General features: G+C 40.4%; 1 protein-coding gene across 1 annotated transcript in view; it reads left to right on the top strand.

The window, feature by feature from the left end:
* The first annotated feature begins 5,185 nt into the window (after positions 1-5,185).
* KLHL6 (kelch like family member 6) overlaps positions 5,186-22,728 on the top strand; it is a 29,801-nt gene continuing 12,258 nt past the window's right edge. The window contains exons 1-4 of the mRNA XM_083363375.1: positions 5,186-5,457; positions 8,809-8,974; positions 16,113-16,562; positions 17,213-17,450. Coding sequence (XP_083219501.1) covers positions 5,195-5,457; positions 8,809-8,974; positions 16,113-16,562; positions 17,213-17,450 — 1,117 coding nt within the window. The 5' untranslated portion in view covers positions 5,186-5,194. The remainder of the gene's footprint in view (positions 5,458-8,808; positions 8,975-16,112; positions 16,563-17,212; positions 17,451-22,728) is intronic.

The raw sequence follows: 22,728 nt of genomic DNA, 5'->3' as shown, positions 1-22,728 counted from the left end.
ACCTCTCAGAGTCAAAACAGATGATGTCACGTACTTACTACCCAATCGCAGCAGGGCCGGCTGAAAGATATCTTGGGAGATGTAGTTCCCTAATCGAAGGTTTGCGACGCAATTTCATACGAGGTTGAAACGAGTAAATATCTTCGTTTACAAGACTGAGAGGTGCATAACTTTATTGCTGTCGAGGCGATACTGCATGATAATGTCTGTACTGGCAGACGGTGGCAGCTTTAATTTCTTAAAGTTTGTTTAGATTGAACTATAAAAAATTGCAGCGCTATAAAACAAAAAAGGTAGTGATTATATAGTGAAGAAGGAAAATCTAATGCAGGGGTGTCAAACTCAATTTCATTAAGGGCCGCATCAGCATTGCGGTTGCCCTCAGGGGGCCGGGTGGGTGTGGCCTGGGTGGGCGTGGCTAAAGTGCGTATGGCCTACTGGGTGAGCATGGCCAGCTCTACATCGTTCGCATCAAGGGTGCCTATGGGGACCTGGGCAGGAGTGGGACAGATCTGAGGGTCTCTGGCAGGAGGAGGGTCTCTGGGCCAGGGCCAAGGCAGTGGGGGCCGTTCCCTCACTGTTTCCAAGATGGCTTCGCGGGCCACATGAAACCACTTCACGGGCCGGATCTGGCCCCCGGGCCTTGTGTTTGACATGTCTGATCTAATGTAATGATTAAAATAAGCTAAACAGTGTCCAAAGAAGAAAACCAATTAACAGAAAAAAATTATCTGATACAGATGATGAAACAAAATAAATTCACTGCTTAATTTATTATTAAATCAACATCTGAGAGATCTATTGCATCTTCTCGTTAGAATAAAGATACTTTCAAAAAATAGATAAACTCTTAAAATCAGGAGAATAAGCTTCTCTCTATTTATATAAAATTATTCTTAAAAGAGACAAAGCTCTTCGTGAGATGAGAAATTTCATATCCTTTAGTATTTTTACCCAATATTATATTGACACAGTGATTTGAAACCAAAGCAAGGCTGTAGTTGGAGAACACCAGAGCTCATAAGAAACTTCAAATTTCTTACACTGACATAAAAGATTTAATGTCCATCCCTTTTTAACCATTCTTTGAGAGGGTTAAACCATATTGCTTTACAACTTTGATAAGCTTTTTTAACGTGTTGCATAATTATCAAGGATAAACATAATATCCGCATATAAGCACAATTTATAATCAGTGTTGAGTATTACTACATCCTTAATAGTTTGAGATTCTCTAACAAAAGAGGTTGATGTTTCAAGAACCAAATTGGAGATTTATACAGATAAGAGGCATTCTTGTTCAGTGCCATGATATCAGATAATAGGCATAAAATAAATCAGTACCTTGTTGCAAAATCAAGAGACTCAGACCTTGGAATCAAAAGAAGTTTGGTTTATTTTGCGCAAAAGGTTCAGAGCAAAAAGCAAAGGCAATATCTGAACACCTTGTCATGGAAAAAGCAAGTACATATATAGTCTCCAAAAGTAGCAAAACACGGAAATGTAACTTATGAGCTCTGATTGGTTACATGAATTACAGGCCCCCTTCTAGCTCATTTCTAGCCCCTCTTTGCATTGCTAAATTGTTTTGCAACCTTGTCTCTTTGTTAGCATCTAGGTTTCCTGTACCATGTATGTGGTTAGCTACAAGTGAGACATATGTGGTTAGCTGCAACTGAACTGTGTGCTAGCTTATTAGATGTGACCCACAGGTGAACTTGTGGTTTGACATTTTCCATTTCCTTGTTCTTCTTCTAACTAATACACGCATTTTTCTTCATGCCTCACTTTTGTGTCCTACCTCACATTTATGACATACAGCATCCATATGTATTATTTATATTTTTCCTTATGGCCTGCCTCAACCTAATAACTCTAGAGTCTAGACCAGGGGTCAGCAACCTGAAACAGTGAAAGAACCACTTGGAACCGGTTCCCTCACAAAAGGAAAAACTGGGAGCCGCAAAAAATGTGTGCGCATGCGCATACATGCGTGCATGCGCAGAACAGGGTTTGACTGAAGAGTGGAGCCAAGGCAAGATATAAACCTACCCTGCATATTTCAATTGATTGGTTGAACTTTTTTAGTCTCTCCTTTTTTTTGGACTACACATAGCAGAGGACTGGGAGCCGCAGGAGACGGCTGAAAGAGGCGCATGCAGCTCCGGAGCCGCGGGTTGCAGACCTGTGGTCTAGACAATGGGTGAAGAGAGCTAGTTTTGTGCAGTAGTTAAAGCACTATAAGTTCTCCAGGCAATCACCAGGAGTTAGCATTGACTCAAAGGCATCAAAACAAAACAAAAAGCAAAACTGGGTGAAGACATAAAATTGTAATTCAGTAAACAAAAGATGGTGGGAATACCTATCTTCTTAGAACCCACTTCATAAATTCAATCTGGATCAAATTGAAGTCTTATTCAGCATCCAACAAAATTAGATCTGATTCCAATGTATCTGCTGTGATATCAAAAATATCAATCACCAGGCGAATATTGTCAGAAGTATGTTTTTTTAATAAATCTATACTGTGATGAGTGAATTATAAATGGTATTACCTGCTACACAGTCTTCTCCTAAATCTTGTAGTTGCAGCTTGTGTGTTTTGCCTTCTGGAGCCTTTGAATCATGTGGAAAGTTTCTGCGCAAGTACAAGGGATGATTGCAGGTAAAAAACAAAGGCAAGGAAATCTCCATGCAGTCTGAGATTCAAATTGGCAGTCTCCATTTGATGTAACGGCCTTGATGAGAAAGAAGCCTCAGGTCCCAAGACATAAAAAGAATGATTCACTGCTCTTCCATTCAGTAATGTTAAAAGTTCAATGCTGGAGCTTGCAAAAATCTTTGACATTTCAAGAAGTTTGGACCATACTTCCAACCTTACTCTGTTTCAATAGAGTTTCCAGCCACACCAGAAACAGGTGAAGAAAGAAGTAGAGCAGAGAATACCCCCTTCCAAGAGAAGGAAAGGAAAAGTTGGGGGCAAAGCACCCTTTCTAATCCCATGGAAGTTGGAGATTTATTTCACTTTTTCTGCTTTCCCTGTCCTCTCTGCCATGTGTTGGCAAGAGATGTTGGAGGGATGGCTTTTTGGCACAGTGGCAGGCAAAAGACAATGTTCCTATAACCAGTGATTAAGGCCTGTGTCATTCTTCAGATTTACCAAATGATTTGTCACAAACTGACCAGTTGCCACTATTTGTAATAACAGAGATGAGAAAAACACAGTTTTGAAGGGCAGTAACAAATAACCAGGCAAAGGTGACTTTGAGGTGGACAACGGGCAGTGTGAGGATGCCATTATGTGTATATTCCTCAAAACAAACAAACAAACAAAAAAACCCACAGGCTGATGTAGTGCTTTTTTTACTGGGACCAGCAAGACATGCAAATGATTCCTCAGTTTTGAAAGCTCAGTAGCATAGAATGAACCTAGACTGCATTTTCTCTTCAATATTGCCAATATTATTACAGTGTACTCTATGTATTGCATTGACAATATGGCTAGCATTGATATATATTATAATACTAGGATTATTTTAAATGAAAAATGACTTTATTTATTTATTTTATTTAGTTACATTTATATACCGCCCTTTCCCTGAGGACTCAGGGCGGTTTACAGGGAGTTAAAAATCCAACATACAAAAGTTAAAAACCAGATTAAAAAATATTAAATTGACCCTGTACGCTTAAAAACCCCAATTAAAAATTTCTCCTCAGCCTGGGCCCGAGAGCTCAAAGAGCCAGGTCTTCAGGCCCCGGCGGAATGATCGGAGGTCGGGGGCAGTTCTCAGCTCCACCGGCAGCTGGTTCTAGAGGGCAGGTGCTCCCACTGAGAAGGCCCTATCCCTGGGTGTCACCCGCCGGCAATCTCTCACCGGCGGAACCCTGAGCAGACCCTCCCTGTGGGAGTGCACTGGGCGAAGGGCGTTTGATGCCGGCAGCAGGTGTTCCCTCAAATAACCCAGACCCAGGCCATGTAGGGCTTTATAGGTAATAACCAGCACCTTGAATTTCACCCGGAGGGCAACCGGAAGCCAATGCAGCTCGCGGAGTAGAGGTGTTACATGGGAGTATCGGGAAACCCCCATTACAACTCGCGCGGCCGCATTCTGCACCAGTTGAAGCCTCCGAGTGGTCTTCAAGGGCAGCCCCATGTAGAGAGTGTTACAGTAGTCCAAACGGGAGGTCACAAGCGCATGAGTAACTGTGCGTAGGGCGTCTCGGTCCAGATAGGGACGCAACTGGCGCACCAGGCGAACCTGTGCAAAAGCCCCCCTGGTCACGGCTCCTATATGGTCTTCAAAATTGAGCCGTGAGTCCAGGAGGACGCCCAAGTTGCGAGCCCTATCAACGGGGGGTAACACCTCACCCCCCATCATTAAGGATGGAATAGCTTGGTTAACCCGAGATGCCGATATGCACAGCCACTCAGATGGTTACCAGTATATAAAATAAATAGGTACTGAAAAATCCAGCTGTAATTAGTATGTAGATATCCTTTTTATACTCCTATTAAAATTACAATTTGAAAGATAAAAACTAATACAAACTAAAAAAAGAATAAAAAGAAAAAATAGAAAAAGAAAAATAGGAAAGAAAAAAGAATATAGGATAAAAAAAGAAATGACTTCCCCTTTATCATTTATTTTTTTACTAATTTATCACCATCTCTTAAAAGTTAGTATATAGGTCTCCTGAATATGATACTGTTGACATTCACATGCTAATGAGAAACATTGTCTTTCATTTCTGGTTATTTGAATTTAAAACACTGGTAAATACGAAGTTTATTTTCACTGTACATTTCCTCATCCATATGGTCAATTTTGATGTTTAAAAGGTTTGATACAGTATATCTGGACAATGAATTTCAGTCAACTGTAAAAAAAGTGAAAACAGTTTTAATACTATTTGTTATAAATTATAGTCTTTTCATATTCAAAAGCATATGAAAGTCATCTTTAGGTATATGAAAACTTCTTGAAATATATAAGATTTAGAAAACAACTGACTTTGTTTGTGTTAACAGGATGAGAAAGTGCAAGGCTTCCTGTTATGTGAGTGTGACAGCTGTAGATAAGTGGGTAGGCCCTCACAGGAAATCCGTCTTACATCTGCAGCATGACTTGTCTAAGGCTGAGAGGCTATCTTTAATTGAAGTATCAATGCCATGACGTGCTAGTGATCAAACATGGGGGACTTGGTGAAGAAGGACTTGGAGGATCAAAGTGTATTGCCTTTGGAAAATGAATGTACCAGTAACATGGGAGAATTTGTGGATGTTTCTCTGAATGAAAGGGTTAAATTTAATGACACAGGCTTATCTATGGTCCTACAGAATGGCTTGGAGAATCTCCGTCTGGAAAATTCTCTCACAGACGTTACCCTGTGTGTTGGCAGCATGCATTTTTCATGCCACCGTGTGGTCCTTGCAGCAGCAAGCAATTATTTTAGGTAAGGTAGATATTTAAAATAAGACCTCTTCATTGGATTGTACAAACTTCTATCAACTTAGCAACTAGGATGATAAAACTACATTTTTGAATCCTTGATTTAAATCTACCTGTATTCTATACGTTTCCCAAAATTTTGTATTTGGGATGGTGCTAGAATGCATTTATAGTGAGTGTTGTATTGTATTTTTGCAACCCAAATCTTCTTGTGTGTGTGCTTTTGAATCAAACTCCTGGTGACTCCTGGTGACTGCCTGGACTAGTCTCTGCAGTTTAATTGGCAAGATTTTTCAGAAGTGGTTTGCCATTGCCTCTTTCCTAGGGCTGAAAGAAAGTGATTGATCCAAGTTACTCTGGTAACTGTGCCTAAAATGGGACTAGAACTCATGGTCTCCTGATTTCTACTCTGATCTCTTTAACCACAACATCAAATTGGCTCAGTATTAGATCTAACAAACAAACAGAGGGAAAAGCCTTACAGGCTTTCCAAAATTAGAGATATACAAATATTGTCATTATTATCTCTTTCCTGGTGATGAAATTATCTGTGGAGTTTTTTGTTTGTTTATTTTAGGCATAATATAAAATTATTATCAGTATTACTCATACAATTTTTATAATTTTAAAGCCTAGCCTAATAAATATGCAGGCTGAAATCCCTAAATTATAATCACTGACTTTATATTAGATGCTAAAATAATTATTCTTTGTTAATAATATAGGAGTTTCTAAGTACATTCAATGAAATTCCTCTCAGAAACCTTGCTGCATTCTTTTTCCTTTGTTTTCTTTTTATCTAGAGAAAATAGCTCTGGTGTTATAGAATGGTCAAAAGTTAAAGTGCTTTGGACATCATCAATGTTACTCCAATTCCTTGTTCTGTTTAGAGAAAAGCCACATTTGTGATTTAAAAATGTAATATTTTTGACAAAACAAATATGAGAAAGTTAAAGTGCTTTGGACATCATCAATGTTACTCCAATTCCTTGTTCTGTTTTGAGAAAAGCCACATTTGTGATTTAAAAATGTAATATTTTTGACAAAACAAATATGAGAAAATCCTGGGTCATGCTCAATAAAATGGCAATAAAATTCAGTGTTCGACTATACAAAGATCTGTAAACTACGTATAAAACACAGATCTGGGGAAAGACTTATCCAGGACTGCTTGATCTTATAAATAGGCCACATAACATCCTGGAAAAGGTTCTGATGAAATTCATAGTACAATAAAATATGTTCCCCTGTTTCAAAATCAATCCATTATAGAGGCAAAATCTTTGAGAGTGGAGATTTTTTGAAATCTATCATGTAGCATATAATTTGGCTCTTGAAAAGACAATTCTGTAATTACTTAAATATAAATTATTAAGCTACCTGTATATAGGGAGCTGAATCCATATCTGTAGTTAATTCAAAAAGTTACAGGTGAGCATGGAACTCTGGTTTAGCCATTAATTTATGTGCTGAATTATTCCATAATTTTTGTTTAATATAATTGTATGCTGGAAAGTAAATCATCAGGATAAGTGCCAAACTTTTTTTTTATTCCATTTATATCCCGCCCTTCTCCGAAGACTCAGGGCGGCTTACAAGCTTAGCAGTAGCCTTCATTCTATGTATATGCCTGCTTATTAGGGCTTTCACACACCCCCAAGCGGCATTATTACAAAGTCAGCTTAATTGCCCCCAACAATCTGGGTCCTCATTTTACCTACCTCGGAAGGATGGAAGGCTGAGTCAACCTTGAGCCTGGTGGGATGCGAACCTGCACTAATTGCAGGCAGCTGGTGTTACTTAAAAAGGCATTAGCCCACTGCTCCACCAAGGCTCTTGTAGATCACTTGTTTAAACCACTATCGAATCATTTGGGATTTCATGAAGCAATCCTTCCTTGTTTCTAAAAATATGTTTGTAACCAAAACATAATACTGTAGGGCAGGCTTAGCAAAGCCTTTGTTTCAATTGACATTGCCCAGTTTCCGGAGAACAACAACAGAATCCCTGGAATTCTACTTGGAACACTTAAAGGAGGTCTTAAAAGTTTTACTTGCAGTTGGGCAATATGTTATTATTGGTCAATGTAACTCAAATTGGAGTTCCCCATAAAAGTGAGGTACATTTTTTTGCATTGTTGCAGGAACAAATGCCCCATTTTTTTGAATAAAACATTGAAGTAAGGCCATCATAGTAGATTTTGTTTTCAGAATTTTTTTTCTTCCTAGTGTTTTCCTGCAAGTTCGGTTCCCTTTTTTTCAGATCATCTGTTGGTTGCAACAGGTGAGCCTAAACTTGTGAGCTGAAAGAGAGTGACTGGCCCAAAATCACCCAGCCAGCTTTCATTCCTACAGTGAAACTAGAACTCACAGTCTCCTTGCTTTTAGCCTACTGCCTTAACCACTAGACAAATCTGCTTTTGTATTTTGCTTTGCTATTTTGAAGTAATACTTTTCAGTGAAGTTACCAGGATAGAGCATAATTAAATAAAATGCCCAAATAATTAAAATTCTTCACTTCTGTCATGTCATGATCTTGAATTTTCCATCTGTACTTTTTTTATCAAAACCCAAAGCCTTAATTTTGTCATGGTTAATTTGAATTGATTTTTCTGGCAAAATTTAACTAATGTCTCAAGAAGACATTTCAGAACCAATGTAGTAGGTGAAAAGAGTTATCTACATATAACAAAGCACAAATTTTATTTTGACTAATAATGGGCATTGGGCACTAACCTGAAGTAATGTAGTTTCCCGATTATTGACAGAGATACAGTATTAAATAGCGTAGGGGCCAAAAAATAAACCTGTTTCATACACTTGTTCCTACCCTTTTAAGAAGAGATTGGACAATCATTTTGTCTGAAATGGTATAGGGTTTCTTGTTGGAGCAGGGAGTTTGATGAAAAGACCTTCAAGATCCCTTCTTATTCTGTTATTAATATATTGTTTATAAATATAATTATTTTGTCAAACCAAAACGAAAAACCTCCTTACTCTGCTGTTGTGGTGCCCACACCATTGGGAAAAACATTATCAAAATCAAAATAAAATAAAATAAAATAAAATAAAATAAAATAAAATAATCTGTATTGGTATAATTATTAATATTTTGTTCAATCAAAATAAAAGCACAATCTCTTTGCTCTGAGATATTAACGAACCATTGCTTTGGCATAATATTGGAATATTTGTTTGATTACACTGAAATTAAAATTCCCAATGTTCCATTGTAAGTCTTGCTGTGGTATAGTAAGTGAAGCAATTTAAGTGGCATTGCATACTTATTTCCAGAACATTTTGCAGACTGACTGGATTTTCTAGATTTACTGAATTGTCTATTTTTTCCCCTTTAGGGCAATGTTTTGCAACGACTTAAAAGAAAAGTATGAAGAAAAAATAGTTATTAAGGGAGTTGATGCAGAAATAATGCAGATTCTTTTGGACTATACATATACCAGTAAAGTGCTGATTACCAAGGAAAATGTGCAGAAGGTCCTTGAAGCTGCCAGCCTTTTTCAGGTTAGTAAATGCGTGCAATTAATGGAAAACGGTCAGGCCAAAGCACATAATAAGACTAATTATTATGAGTTATTATTATGAGTGGGTTAGGACGCTGAGCTTGTCGATCGGAAGGTCGGCAGTTTGGCGGGTCGAATCCCGAGTGCCATGTAGCAGAGTGAGCGCCTGTTACTCGTCCCAGCTTCTGCCAACCTAGCAGTTCGAAAGCATGTAAAAATGCAAGTAGAAAAATAGGGACCACTGCGGTGGGAAGGTAACAGCGTTCCGTGTGCCTTTGGCGTCTAGTCATGCCGGCCACATGACCACGGAGACGTCCTCGGACAAACGCTGGCTCTTCGGCTTTGAAACGGAGATGAGCACCGGCCCCTAGAGTTGGAAACGACTAGCATGCATGTGCGGGGGAACCTTTACCTTTACCTTTACCTATGTGTTACAACTGCTACATTTAAACTGTAGCCTTTATAAGCATGGCTGCTTACTATATATTCTTTAAAATATTGCTATAGAGGTAGTCCTTGTTTATTGAGTACAACAGGGCTTAACAATGTGGGAAGCAGTTGTTGAATGAAATTGTGACTGTGCTGATGATCTTATTTCAGCTTTCCTTTGCTTTTCAGACCAGGGAAGGTCATAAATGCAAGGACTGATTGTAATTTACTTTTTTCATCACCATTATAACTCAAATGGTCACTAAATGAGACAATCATTAAATGAGGACCACATTACCTATATTACCTTTTTGCAAATATTGCAAATTATACAGTTCAACAAAATATTTTTTTAATGTTTTAAGTATTGTAAATGTTGCAATGAAACTACTGATTTAACTGGTTGTTCTATTTTAAAGATTTTTTAAATTAATTAATTAATTAATTAAATGTGTGAGCCACTTAACCTTTGGACTCATGATTACTTGATTATCTAGCACAGGGGTGTCAAACTCAATTTCATTGAGGGCCACATCAGCATTGCGGTTGCCCTCAGGGGGCCGGGTGGGTGTGGCCTGGGTGGGTGTGGCCTACTGGGTGGGCGTGGCCAGCTCTGCATCCTTTGCATCAAGGGTGCCTATGGGGGCCTGGGCAGGAGTGGGAAAGATCTGAGGGTCTCTGGCAGAAGGAGGGTCTCTGGGCCAGGGCCAAGGCAGTGGGGGCCGTTCCCTCACTGTTTCCAGGATGGCTTTGCGGGCCGCATGAAACCACTTGGCGGGCCGGATCTGGCCCCCGGGCCTTGTGTTTGACATGTCTGATCTAGCATGAATCAAATGTCCATTGTAAAGTTAAATAAATATATATTGACATAGTACAAAGTCATGTAATAAAAACTGAAACAGTAATAACAAGACACAATAACTTATAACTGATAATGTAATATAGGACTCATGGCACCCCACAAGAAAGTGGCCACTGAATGTATCTCACCTCTTTTATTGATGAACTACTCACTGAGATAGAAACAGAACCACTAAAAGATAGTGTCCCCAATCCCAGCCTCTTCAGCATTCTAAGATACTGTGGTTGATGGTATCAAAAGCTGCCAAAAGGCCTAATAGGATCAAGAGGAATGCATGACTTCCATCCAGTTCATATGTTACCCACTAAAATGACCAAGGCACAGGCCTTGGACTGGTAATCCATTTTCTGTTAGCTGAGTCTCTAACATCTCCTTAATTATCAAACCCCCCTGGATTGGGGGGAGGGGTCTCTAAAGACAGGGTTTATAACAATAATTTTCAGGATTGCCAACATCTCTTGAAGCAAGGTATTGGTTAACCCCTTTATCCAAATTATCAAACTTATCGTGGCTGTAGATAGAAATCAGGAAGAGCATGCATCAAGCCCATAAGTGACAAACTGCAGAGCTACTTATAAGCTATTTCCTTTATTGTTGCTCACCTATAGATAGAATCTTGCCAAACTAAAGTAAATTACTTGCATCAATAAAGATATACTCTTAGAATTTCTATTTGGAATCTAACTTGATCCTCTTCCACCCAATCAAACTATCTAAACTTTGCTATCTGTTATACCTCTGGATTGCACGTCCTCATCTTGTAAATTTGGTTTACATTCCATCACAAAAGGTCATACTAGAACACATTCTAAACTCTGGTCCATAGACCAAGATAACAGTCAAATTATGCCTAGGATGAGTCACTTTTCTGGCAGATCAGAGCAAATCAGATAGCAAAATGATCATAACTGCTAGGCAGCAGTTCTTCTTAACGCCTCCCTATAAGCCAGGGGTCCCCAACCCTCGGGCTGTGGCTTACTACTGGGCTGTGGCCTATTTGGAGCCGGACCATGCAAAGGGTGGTCTGGCTTGCATGTATGCACATGCAGCTCAAGTTGCATGAGTGGCAGGCCAGTGCGTGTGCACACGCACACAGCTTAACTTACGCAAATTGAGTTGCACATGCATACGTGTGCGCACCGGCCCACCACTTGTGCAAGTTGAGCTGTGCATGCATGCATGTCAGCCCATTGCTCATGTGGTCTGGTTTCCCTCTTCCCCCTGCTGGACTGCCAAGCCACAAAGGTAGGGATCGCTACTATAAGGAACTATTACCCTAAACTTATTATTAATTAATAGGATAATCAGGCTGCTTTCACAAGTAAAGCAAATATATTTATAAATTCATTGAGTTTAGTTGGACTTACTGTCTAATAAATATGTATAAGATTGTATTTCTAAACTCTTTTTTTGCATGTCTAACAGCCAATTCCAATTTTGGGATATAATGGTGAGATTCTCTGGAAAAAATCCTTTGAAGGTGTCCTGTACAGCTTTCCGGTGTCATCCTGTGGCGATAAATTAAGCTAAAGCAAAACAATTTATCCCAAATCACCCAGTGAACTTTTGTGTCTGATGCAGGACTTAAACCTGAAACTTTTAACTCTTAGTCCAACACCTTAACATCACAATCTCTCACCATATCAGAGAGCAAACACCAAGGACATCTCCTAGGGGTGGGGAAAGGAATGGCCTTTTCTTTGGTAGCTCTCAAGCTGTGGAATCTCTCTGAGACGTTCAGTTTGCAGCCTTGGATCATGCAGGAATCTTCAAAGGGGCCCTCCTGTTGATTTGAGTAACTGGGCATGTCCATAGTGAGAGAGACATTTCTGTCCTAAGTCCTTTGGGGCTTTAAAGATCAGTACTAATTGTGTGATTTCTATACCTTGCATGGGTCATCAGCTTAACTGTTGAATTGTGTATGTGGCATTGCAGTTTCTGGAAGCTTTTCAAGCACATTTAAATGAAATGAAACTGTTTATAGATATACTGTATAAACAAATTATCCCCATATTTATTAACTGTAACCACATGAAATAACAGCAGATAGCAAGACCACAGGTAACGTAGTCTGTTTGCATAATCACATCTAGAACCAACAGTATATAAATTCCAGTTTCCAGCTTTTTCTTTCCAATAGCACCTCTGCTTTGTCTGGGACGAATTTCAATTCTTCTCTCTCATCCAACCTACTAAGCTTAGGCGTGTTCAAGGTCACTGATTATTTCAGGGAGTCAGCACAGTACTGTATAGTACAGCTGAATGTTATCAGCATACTGAAAACATACACCTCTGGAAATAGATTATAAGTGGTAGATGTAAATATTATAAAGCATAGAAGACAGAATAGAACCCTGTGGGATCATAGATCAATGACTTGGGTGTGTGTGTGTCTAATGCTTGACCCCCAGCATTAATTTTTGGAGGTTCCCTGACAGGAAGTCCATTCTCAGTCAGGGAAACTTATGAGTGATTTTGGGTCAGTCACATTCTCTGATTACAGCCTCACAGGCTTGTTGTGAGGAAAATTAGTGGAAAAAGTAATATAGTACTATCTGGGAAGGAAGATATAAATTCAAGAGTAAAAAGTGAATAAACTCTGTTTGGCCTTCAACATACAAAGCTAGCAAAATTAAGATGGGAGCAGTGATAGATATTTTGTATCATGGTACATATGAGGGCACCCTTCAGGTAACCAGGGGACACATATTGTATAATAGTAAATGAGGTTATAATACAACATTGGCTGAGGCTACAGATTTTTCTGTTTTAGAGAGCTACTTTGGCAAAGGCATTTAGACTTTTACTTGTTTTCAGATGCCAAGCCTCCTTTAGTGGGTCTATTTCAGATTTTTTAAAAACTTCCTACCTCACTATGGGAGAAAGTGCATTAGTAGTTTTTCTTGCAGAATTGAACAGAACACTATCTGTACTTCTTGTGTCATTAAGTAACAGTGTGGCTAAAATCATTATTATTTGTCTGGGAAAGGTATCTTATATGATGAATTATGCAACATCAGATGGACTACTGATTAAATAAGCTTCATTGAAAATACTAAGCTAAATATTTCCATACATGTATCTCAAAAAACAGGAAACAAGTGGTTTATACACCAGGTCTGTTAATTTTCAGTTTTTGTAAGCAACTAAATGTGTCAACAGGACATGGTTCAGAACATAAGATTCTCCTGTGAATAATTTTAAAAATCTACATACCCTATTAAACTGTTTCTGGTTTTTCACTTCTCTCTTTTACTTTTAATTACTTTTTAAAACCATGCTGTGCTTTAACTGTAACTAGTTTATGTACAGCAACCAATTTTTTTGAGGTTTCATCAGCTGTTAGAAAGAAACTGATGTAGTACTACGAAGACTTACTTAACATGTTTTGATGCCAAAAGCATAAGACAAGATGACGCTTTTATTATTAAGCAGAACTGAGCAGTTGCTTCATGAAACAGAATCTGAGAAAGAGGGGAATGTGGGAAGACAGAACAGCTCTGCCCTTAAGGGGACACTGGAGGTAACTGTCCTCTCACCAGTTCTGCTTGAATGAAATCTGGAGAGGCATCATCTTTAGGTCAAACACTTCAAAACCATTTGAACCAGCACTAGACTCATCCTGTGCATACAAGCTTACTACACAGATGGTTGAATCTTACTATAATACTAGGAAGAAAATAGAATTATTTCTGATATCTGAAGGTAATCAAGGAGCATATGATACATTCATACAACTTGGTACCTCAATGGAGGACATCTGGCAGAAGGTTTTGAAAAATGGCCAGCAAGCCGCCAGTACTACCTTCCAACATTTACACCTAACATGGTTGTATAACTCAGCCTTATGGGCAGACTGATTCCCATGCTGATATCTTTCAAAGTAATTGGATGGATATTTAGAAAGAATTTGCCAGCATGGTCCAGACAGGGTAACATTTTTTCTTATTGTATAATTTGATAGCTTCAACAATGTATCAAATAGTTGTATTAAACCATGAACTCAGTATAATGTAAACAAATTAACCCCTGTACTAATATTACTTTTGGATCGATTATTTTAATGATAATTAATAAAAGCATACATCCCAAGCAATGTTATTATTAATCTTATTGCACTAACAATATCAGGTGGGATTATTAATTATTTCTTCTAACCCCTTATATATACATTTCAGTAATATTACCAAGGGTTATCAGCAGAATATTTATTTGGAAAATAACTAAAATAAATTACTCCCATTTTCTTAATTTCAGGAATACAATGGAGGGAGCATATTTTATAGCAACATAATTGTTGCCCTTATTAAACAGTTGGGAGTCAAAACCCTTGCTGATCTACTTCTTCTAATTCAGGGGACAGTCAGTAGATCTTAATTTACCTTCAGCACAGTCATTTCTGGGAAAACTTTGTTGTGGTATTTTACTGAGATTAATTTGCATAAGCATTCATTATAATCTTAGTATAAAAGATTAAATGTTTGTTGAAAAGTAGGAATTGCCATTAAATGCAAAACATTAACTTGCTATTTAGGAGAGTGATATGCAAGTGTTAACAGTTTTTGAGGTAATATATAGTACGCCCAGAATCAAAGGCATCCTGTCAGTTGCATTTAGGGAATAACTGTGGAGAAGACCCTTGTCCTCTAATGCTTGTTCACTAGATCTTGTGAAGTCCTAGGATAAATCTTGTTGGCTATTGCTTTACAAAGAATAATCTTTTGGCCTGACCCATCAGCATTCTTCTTACATTCTTAAATTTAGGACTTTGCTTCAGTGGTTCCAGGTGGTGAAAATTTGCCTGGCTGCTGATTCTCCTGTTCTCCTTGAACTGTATCAAAATATCGTCAAGGTCAACTGTGAGAAGAAAATGTTTCAGTCATGAATTGCTACCACACAAGTAACATTATCATCAACTGAAACATGCACAAATGCATAAATAAATTTGAACTACTCTATGTCAGGGCTTTTCAACCTTTTCACCCATTGTACCACTTTTAGGGTATGGCAACATCTGAGTACCACCAGTCACCTAGCAAGGTGTCAAAAACTTGATGACCAAAAAAGAAAGAAAGAAAAAAGTGATGAAGTACAGGTAGTCCTTGACTTACAACAGTTCACTTAGTGACTGTTCGAAGTTACAATGGCACTGAAAAAAGTGCCCCCCGAGGCACAGCCGAGCAAGACATTTGCCTGCCTGCCCGGCGGCGCTCTTCCTCCTGTCCGAGGTTTTCATTGTTGTGAGCATTTCTATTAAGGATTGGCAGTGGGGGTGGGGTGGGGGGTGTTTGGTTTTTATTCCCCCCCTGCTGGGTGGATGTAGCAGGTTTTGGTTACTTCACATAACCCGGGGACACTGTGACTGTCATAAATATGAATCAGTTGACAAGCATCGGAATGTAAATCACAAGGCCCTGGAGATGCAACATTCCAGCTGATCGGCGCTTCTTCTGGGCTCAGCAGAAGCACCAGGATCAGTGCTGAGCTCCAGCTGGAGCCTGGCGCTGATCCTGGCGCTTCCGTTGAGCCCTGACAGCCATGCAGCTCCAGCCATCTCTCGCTCAGGCTTGTGTGGTGCTGCCACCAGTTCAGCTCATTCCCCTCCCTTGCTACCACTTTTGTAGGATGGTTGTGTACCACCTGCCAGGTGCCAATGTACCACAGGTGGTACCCGTACCACTGGTTGAAAAGCCCTGCTGTATGTAACAAAAAACGATGGGCAGAAATTGTAATATAAGAATTTGGGCACGCCAACCAACATTGTTCTTCATGTTCTTAGGGTTTTTCGAGAGCAGTAAAACAAGACAAGAAAATGGGTCTATATGATATCTTTCTCCTACGCTTTCAGTTTTTGCGCATGGTAGAAGCTTGTTCCAGTTTCCTTAAAGAAGCTTTACACCCAGAAAACTGTGTTGGGATTCTCAGGCTGGCTGATGCTCATTCCCTTGATACATTGAAGCAGCAAGTCAAGAATTATATTGTCCAGAATTTTACACAAGTGGTGAATTATGATGAGGTCTGTGAGTTGCCTGCGGACATTCTACATAGCATGCTAAAAAGTGATGACCTCTGTGTTACTGAAGAAGCTCAAGTTTTTCAGATAGTTATGAAGTGGGTGCGTTACAAAACGGCGGACAGGCTCCCACTCCTCCCGTATATCCTCGAGAGTGTGCGTTTACCTCTTCTGGATCCCTGGTATTTTGTAGACACTGTTGAAGCAGATCCACTCATCAGACAATGTCCTGATGTCTTTCCTCTGCTTCAGGAAGCCAGAATGTACCATCTATCAGGAAATGAGGTGAGTAAAAATGTAATAATATTAAAGGAACTACAATACAAAGATTTATCTGTGGTAAGAAAGTTGATTGCTAAATGCCACTTTGATTAGTTCCATGAATAATGGCCTCATGGCTTTCAACTACCCCTTTTTGCTCTAAATCAGAGATATATTCATATATTCAAAAGCTCACATAGCTCCTGGCATACAGAAATATTTTTGTGTGAACTTTTGTGGCCCCACAATTTTATATTTCCCCATAAAATTATGCAATTGCTGACAATCTGTTATTAAATTGTCATAGGATTTTTTTGGTTATTATTTATATTTCTACCTGAAAAATTTGTTATTAATTATACTTATGAATGAATTCCTTATTACCCTTTTGAGTTATGATGTATTTAAAGCCTAGAATAATGGTGCCGGTTTAAAGGCTCAGAGCATCTTCAAAAATTGCTTCCAAATTATACTTACTATACATCTTAAGTGGGAAATTGTAAGTAAGTTATTGAGTTCTGCCACATTTGACCTCAGAATCATATGTCACTTCTAGTCCCTACAAACATGTGTATCTATGACTAACTACACATTTATAGGGGGGGAGGTGGTAGTTGGTTGCTATTATTTTTATAATAATAATGATAATACTGGTTAATTTTGTTTTTGTTTAGATGATTTCAGGAAGAACAAAGCCCAGAATGCATGAATTCCAGTCTGAGGTTTTTATGATCATAGGTGGTTGCACAAAGGATGAAAAATTTGTATCAGAAGTAACTTGCCTCGATCCTTTGAGACGCAGTCGTTTGGAAGTGGCAAAACTGCCAAACACAGAACAAGAATTAGAAAGTGAGAATAAAAAATGGGTGGAATTCGCTTGTGTTACACTAGGAAATGAAATCTACATATCAGGTAAGGAATAAAATAATTTGTTATTTCTCCCCCCTCCCCTGCCTTTTTTTTTGAAAAGAAGAATCACTGAGCTAAATGGTGAATTAGCAAATAAAGCAAACAAACGGATGCAAGGTGAACTCTGATCCACTTCCTAAGGGTAGCATCTCTGGGGAAGCCATCAGAGTTTCCAAAGGGTTTACTTACAGAAGAAACCATGCTGTTTAGCAGGAGTGTTGCTGACCTATAAGGTGCCTTTATGTAAATATTTTTGCTTCCAGTGTGTCAAGTCATGCCACATGGTAGCTATAGTTTGCTGGTGCTTCATTCTCCCTACATTCACAGTTGCATGAGGTTGTAACTTGATGGGCTTCTTCCCACAATCTGGTGTCCAGTAATGGGCATTGGGCTGTCACCTTTCTCATCATTTGGTATCCCTATGTCTTGGCACTTTTGTGCAATGTATAATTTACATATCTGCTTGCAGTGGCCCTGCTGCTGAAGCAAGGTTGATTTGAAGCAGTTGGGGAAGAGATGTTGCAGCAGCTTTGGTGGCATCGCTCTCTATCTCCTTCCTTCCTTCCTTCCTTCCTTCCTTCCTTCCTTCCTTCCTTCCTTCCTTCCTTCCTTCCTTCCTTCCTTCCCTCCCTCCCTCCCTCCCTCCCTCCCTCCCTCCCTCCCTCCCTCCCCCCTCCCCCTCCCCCTCCCCCCTCCTCCCTTTGCTACAGCTCCTATTCAGACCCCACATTTATTCAGGTTTATAAAAATGTGCGTTGAAGAGTGCTTAGCAAAAAGGAGTCTTGATGTCCTGTGTCTGTGGGGCATAGCTCTTACCTTCCCTGTCTTTATTATGTCTATGCCTAAGAAAGAAAGAAGTTAAGATAGCAGGGCTGTGCAGAGCTTTGAATTTGATCTCCAAAATGTGTTTTAGCACATACAAGAATGCAAATGTTTCATCTGGCCGTTTTTATTTTGAAGTACACAGTAGACCCATCTGGATTCCCATTAGTCCTAAGTATGTTTTGGAAATAAGATCCAAAACATTACATAGCATTAATAGATAAACTTATAAGTGCATATATAAATAGCATGAAACAAATCTTTTTCTTCTTATGCAGGGTAGATTGTTGAGGGTATAGCCATGGATGGAGAACCTGTGGGTCATCAGCCACTTATGATTTCGTAGTCCCATTTTTTGTGAAGTTTGAGTGCAAAATAGAAGCATCTATTTAGCTTCTTAAAACTCCCAGATCCTTTCCCTGATCAAAAAATAGGAACCAATATTGTGTCCTCACTGGTGATGTCACTTCTGTGCCACTTCTGCACCTTTCAGATGCTGGAAGAATATTCATGTAGGGTCAAAAATTGTGTCTATTTCTAAGTGCAGGCATGTAAAGAATATGACAATGGCACCAAGACTCAGGTTTAAATCCACTCTCTCCCACAAACTTTTACAGGACCTGTTATGTCATGGGCTGTGGTGAGCAGGAATGAAGACACACGGCTGAGTACAGAGAAACTCATTCTTTTATTCAAGCTGGAACTGTACTTAGGCTTGGGCCGCTCCCAGCCCCAATATATAGCCAAGCCCTATGGTAGCAACCAATAAGATTGAACTCGTGCTTGCTGCCTAAGGCTGACCAATTGCAGGCCCGGAGACGGCCTGTCTGGGTTGCTGGAGAACCGTTAGTTCTCCAGCAATGCACGTGGTGTGGTACCCAAAAGCCCAGTACATAACACCCCTCCCTCCTAAGATCAGGCTATAATCCCCTTAATAACTTGAGAACAGCCAAGACTTATGAATCACTCCCAATAACCAAAATATATAATAACAAATAATAAAATAATGCTTATGAATTCAAGGTGGCTAGAATGACATTATGCGACCTTTACAGATGTGCCATTGCAGTAAGGACTACAATAAAATTAAACAACGGCTAAACGGCTAGCTAATGCAGTAAGTACTACAAAGAGATTAAACAACGTCTCAATGAACATGCTTACATGCAGTTTTCAATTGCCCCAGTTTCTGTAGGTAGTGGTACAATTGTCACACAATATACATCACTTTATTTTACAATATAGTCTGTAAGATATGCCGGAGGTTTGTGTGGCCTGGAGGAACGCCTTGGAGTTCCTCTCACTTTGCGGTCTACCAGCTTACCCGGTGGGCTGGGTAGATCCATGTCCCCTTGTGCTCCATCGTCCAGGGGAATTGAAACGCTCTGGCTGGCCTCACCAGGTTGGCCCACCCCAGAGTCAGTCTGCTCTGCAGAGTAGGCACAGCGCTTGCTGAGATTCGGTTGGCTTGCCTGGTCAGGGGTTCCATGTTGCACTTCTGACCTTCCTGGTTCTTCCTCAGAATCAACTTCTGCTGAGAAGGGGAAACCCTGGTGGTTCTGGTGTGGGCTGGCTTGGGTGCCAGTTTGAGGACCTCGGGAGGGACTTATGCCACAGTCCTCACTTAGTGACCGTTCTGGAAACCTTTTTCTAAGCTGGTCGATGTGTCTTCTGACCAGTCGCCCTCCCTCCAACCCCACTTCGTAAAATAGGGGTCCGGATGCCTTGGTCACCTGACCAGGAACCCATAAATTTCCTGGCCCATAGTTTCTGGCCCAAACCCAATCACCCATTTGCAGCCCCCTTGGGGGTTTTGGTCTAGAGGCTTCTGATGCTGATGCAAGCTGTCCAGTTTAGTAATTAAACGTCTTCCCCAACGAAGCTCAGCAGGACTTTTACCTGTAGCAGTGCAGGGTGTAGAATGCTGGCAGAGCAAAAGATCTGCCAATCTGTGATGCCAGTCACCTGTGATAATACGCTTGAGCGCCTCCTTTGTTGTCCTCACCATGCGTTTGGCTTGTCCATTCGAAGAAGGATGAAACAGTACAGACATAGCATGTCTGATGAAGTTAGCTCTAAGAAAAGCCTGAAACTCAGCAGCAGTGAATTGAGCCCCATTATCAGAAACTAAAACGTCAGGCAACCCATGTGTTGCAAAGAGTTTTCTCAGCACCTGGATGGTCCTAGCAGTAGTCATATTAGGGACTGGAACTACTTCCAGCCATTTTGAGTGGCTATCCACTACTATCAAGAAAAGCTGTCCTTGAAAAGGCCCAGGGTAGTCTATGTGAACCCTGGACCAGGGGGTATGCATTTCTTCCCACCTGTGAACTGGGGCTTGAGGCATTTCAGGCCTAGATTGCTGGCAAGTATAGCAACCATGTACTTGATCCTCTACAGCTTATCCAAGCCAGGCCAACAAAGGTAGCTTCTAGCTAAGGCTTTCATCCTTACAATGCCTGGATGGCCTTCATGTAAAGAGTGTAAGACTCTGTCCCTCAATGAAGTGGGTATAATGACTCTGTTGCCCCATAAAATGCAGCCCTTGTGCGCAGACAACTCATGTCTCCTGACAAAATAACTTTGAAATTCAGGGCCTGGACTTTTTTCCAACCAGCCTGTGTATACCCATGTCAACACTCTGCTCAGAATTTTATCTGTGGCAGTTTCAGCAGCAATATCCCCTGCATGGAGGGGAAACTCAGGCAAGTCCTGAATGGACAATATTTTAGCAGCAGGAGCTGGATCAGGATCCATTAGTGGCAGTGGTAGTCTGCTGAGGCCATCTGCATGGCCCATTTCCTTCCCTGGTTTATGAATTAACTTAAAATTGTATGCAGACAAAAATATAGACCATCTCAGCATTCTTGGAGATAGTATGTGGGGAGTTTGTTTGTCTGTTGTGAACAACCCCAAAAGAGGTTTGTGTTCAGTGTAGATAGTGAAATCCCTGCCATATAAATAATCATGAATTTTCTTAACTTCAGCCACTATGGCCAAGGCTTCTTTATGAATCTGTGCTCGTGACCTCTCGGTTAGACTACTGCAATGCTCTCTACATGGGGCTGCCCTTGAGGACCACTTGGAGGCTCCAACTGGTGCAGAATGCAGCCGCGCGAGTTGTGTTGGGGGTCTCCCGATACTCCCATGTTACACCTCTGCTCCGTGAGCTGCATTGGCTTCCAGTTGCCTTCCGGGTGAGATTCAAGGTGCTGGTAATGACCTACAAAGCCCTACATGGCATGGGTCCAGAGTACCTTAGGGAGCACCTTCGGCCGGCATCAACTTCCCTCCGCCCAGTGCGCTCCCACAGAGAGGGCCTCCTCAGGGTGCCACCGGTCAGAGAATGCCGACTGGTGGCCCCCAGGGGGAGAGCGTTCTCTGTGGGTGCGCCTGACCTTTGGAACCGTTTACCGGTTGAGCTCCGGATGGCTCCCGACCTTCGCTCCTTCCGATGTGATCTAAAAACTTATTTGTTTGAACAAGCCGGCCTGGTCTGATGGGGTTGGGTTTTAATTATTGTTTTTAAGTAATTTATTTATTGTATTTGGGCATTATGGTTTAATCTGTTTTTAATTTTTGTATTTTTGTATTTTGGTATTTATTGCCCTGTTCACCGCCCTGAGTCCTTCGGGAGAAGGGCGGTATACAAATTAAATTAAATTAATTAATTAATTAAATAAATAAATAAATAATTGCGCTCAGCAGAAGATGAGGTCCTAGAATAAAACGCAATAGAAACTTGTTTCCCATGTTTCTCTATGTGGCTTAAGACTGCCCCCACCCCATAGGGAGATGCATCACATGCAAGACATACAGGTTTAGACTCTATGTAATGACTTACTGTGGACTTTTCTGATAGAAGGGCTTTCAGGTCCTGGAAACTTTTTTCATGTTGGTTAGTCCATTTCCAAGAGGCTTTTTTATCAACCAGCCTGTGGAGGGGCTCTGCTGTCGCAGCCTTATGAGGTAGAAATGTGTGATAAAAATTTAGGAGGCCCAAAAATGCTTGCAGCTCTCCCTTTGATTTAGGCCTTGGAGCCTTTTTGATGGCCTTCACTTTTGAATCAGTGGGGTGAATTCCATTAGCATCGATACAGAACCCCAAGAATTCCGTTGATGAGACCCCAATACTACATTTTTTTTAATTTGAGGCCCGCATTGCAGAGCCTCTGCAAAACAGCCCTGAGCCTATTGGCCAACACTTCTGGGGATTCCCCGGCAATGAGAACATCATCAAAATAGGGGCAGACACCTTGAATACCCTTAAGAGTGCATTCCATAATCCCTTGTAAAATACATGGTGCAACACTGACACCAAACTGCAAGCGTTTGACTTTGAATGCCCCTCTGTGAGTTACTATTGTTTGAGCTGCGGCTGTGGCCTCGTCAACCGGCAATTGCTGATACGCCTGCGCTAAATCAAGTTTAGCAAAAATGGTTCCCCCTTGCAAAGAGG

Source organism: Vipera ursinii, assembly GCF_947247035.1.
Source record: "Vipera ursinii genome assembly, chromosome: 5".
NCBI lineage: Eukaryota > Metazoa > Chordata > Lepidosauria > Squamata > Viperidae > Vipera > Vipera ursinii.
This window is presented reverse-complemented; position numbering and strand designations above follow the sequence as displayed.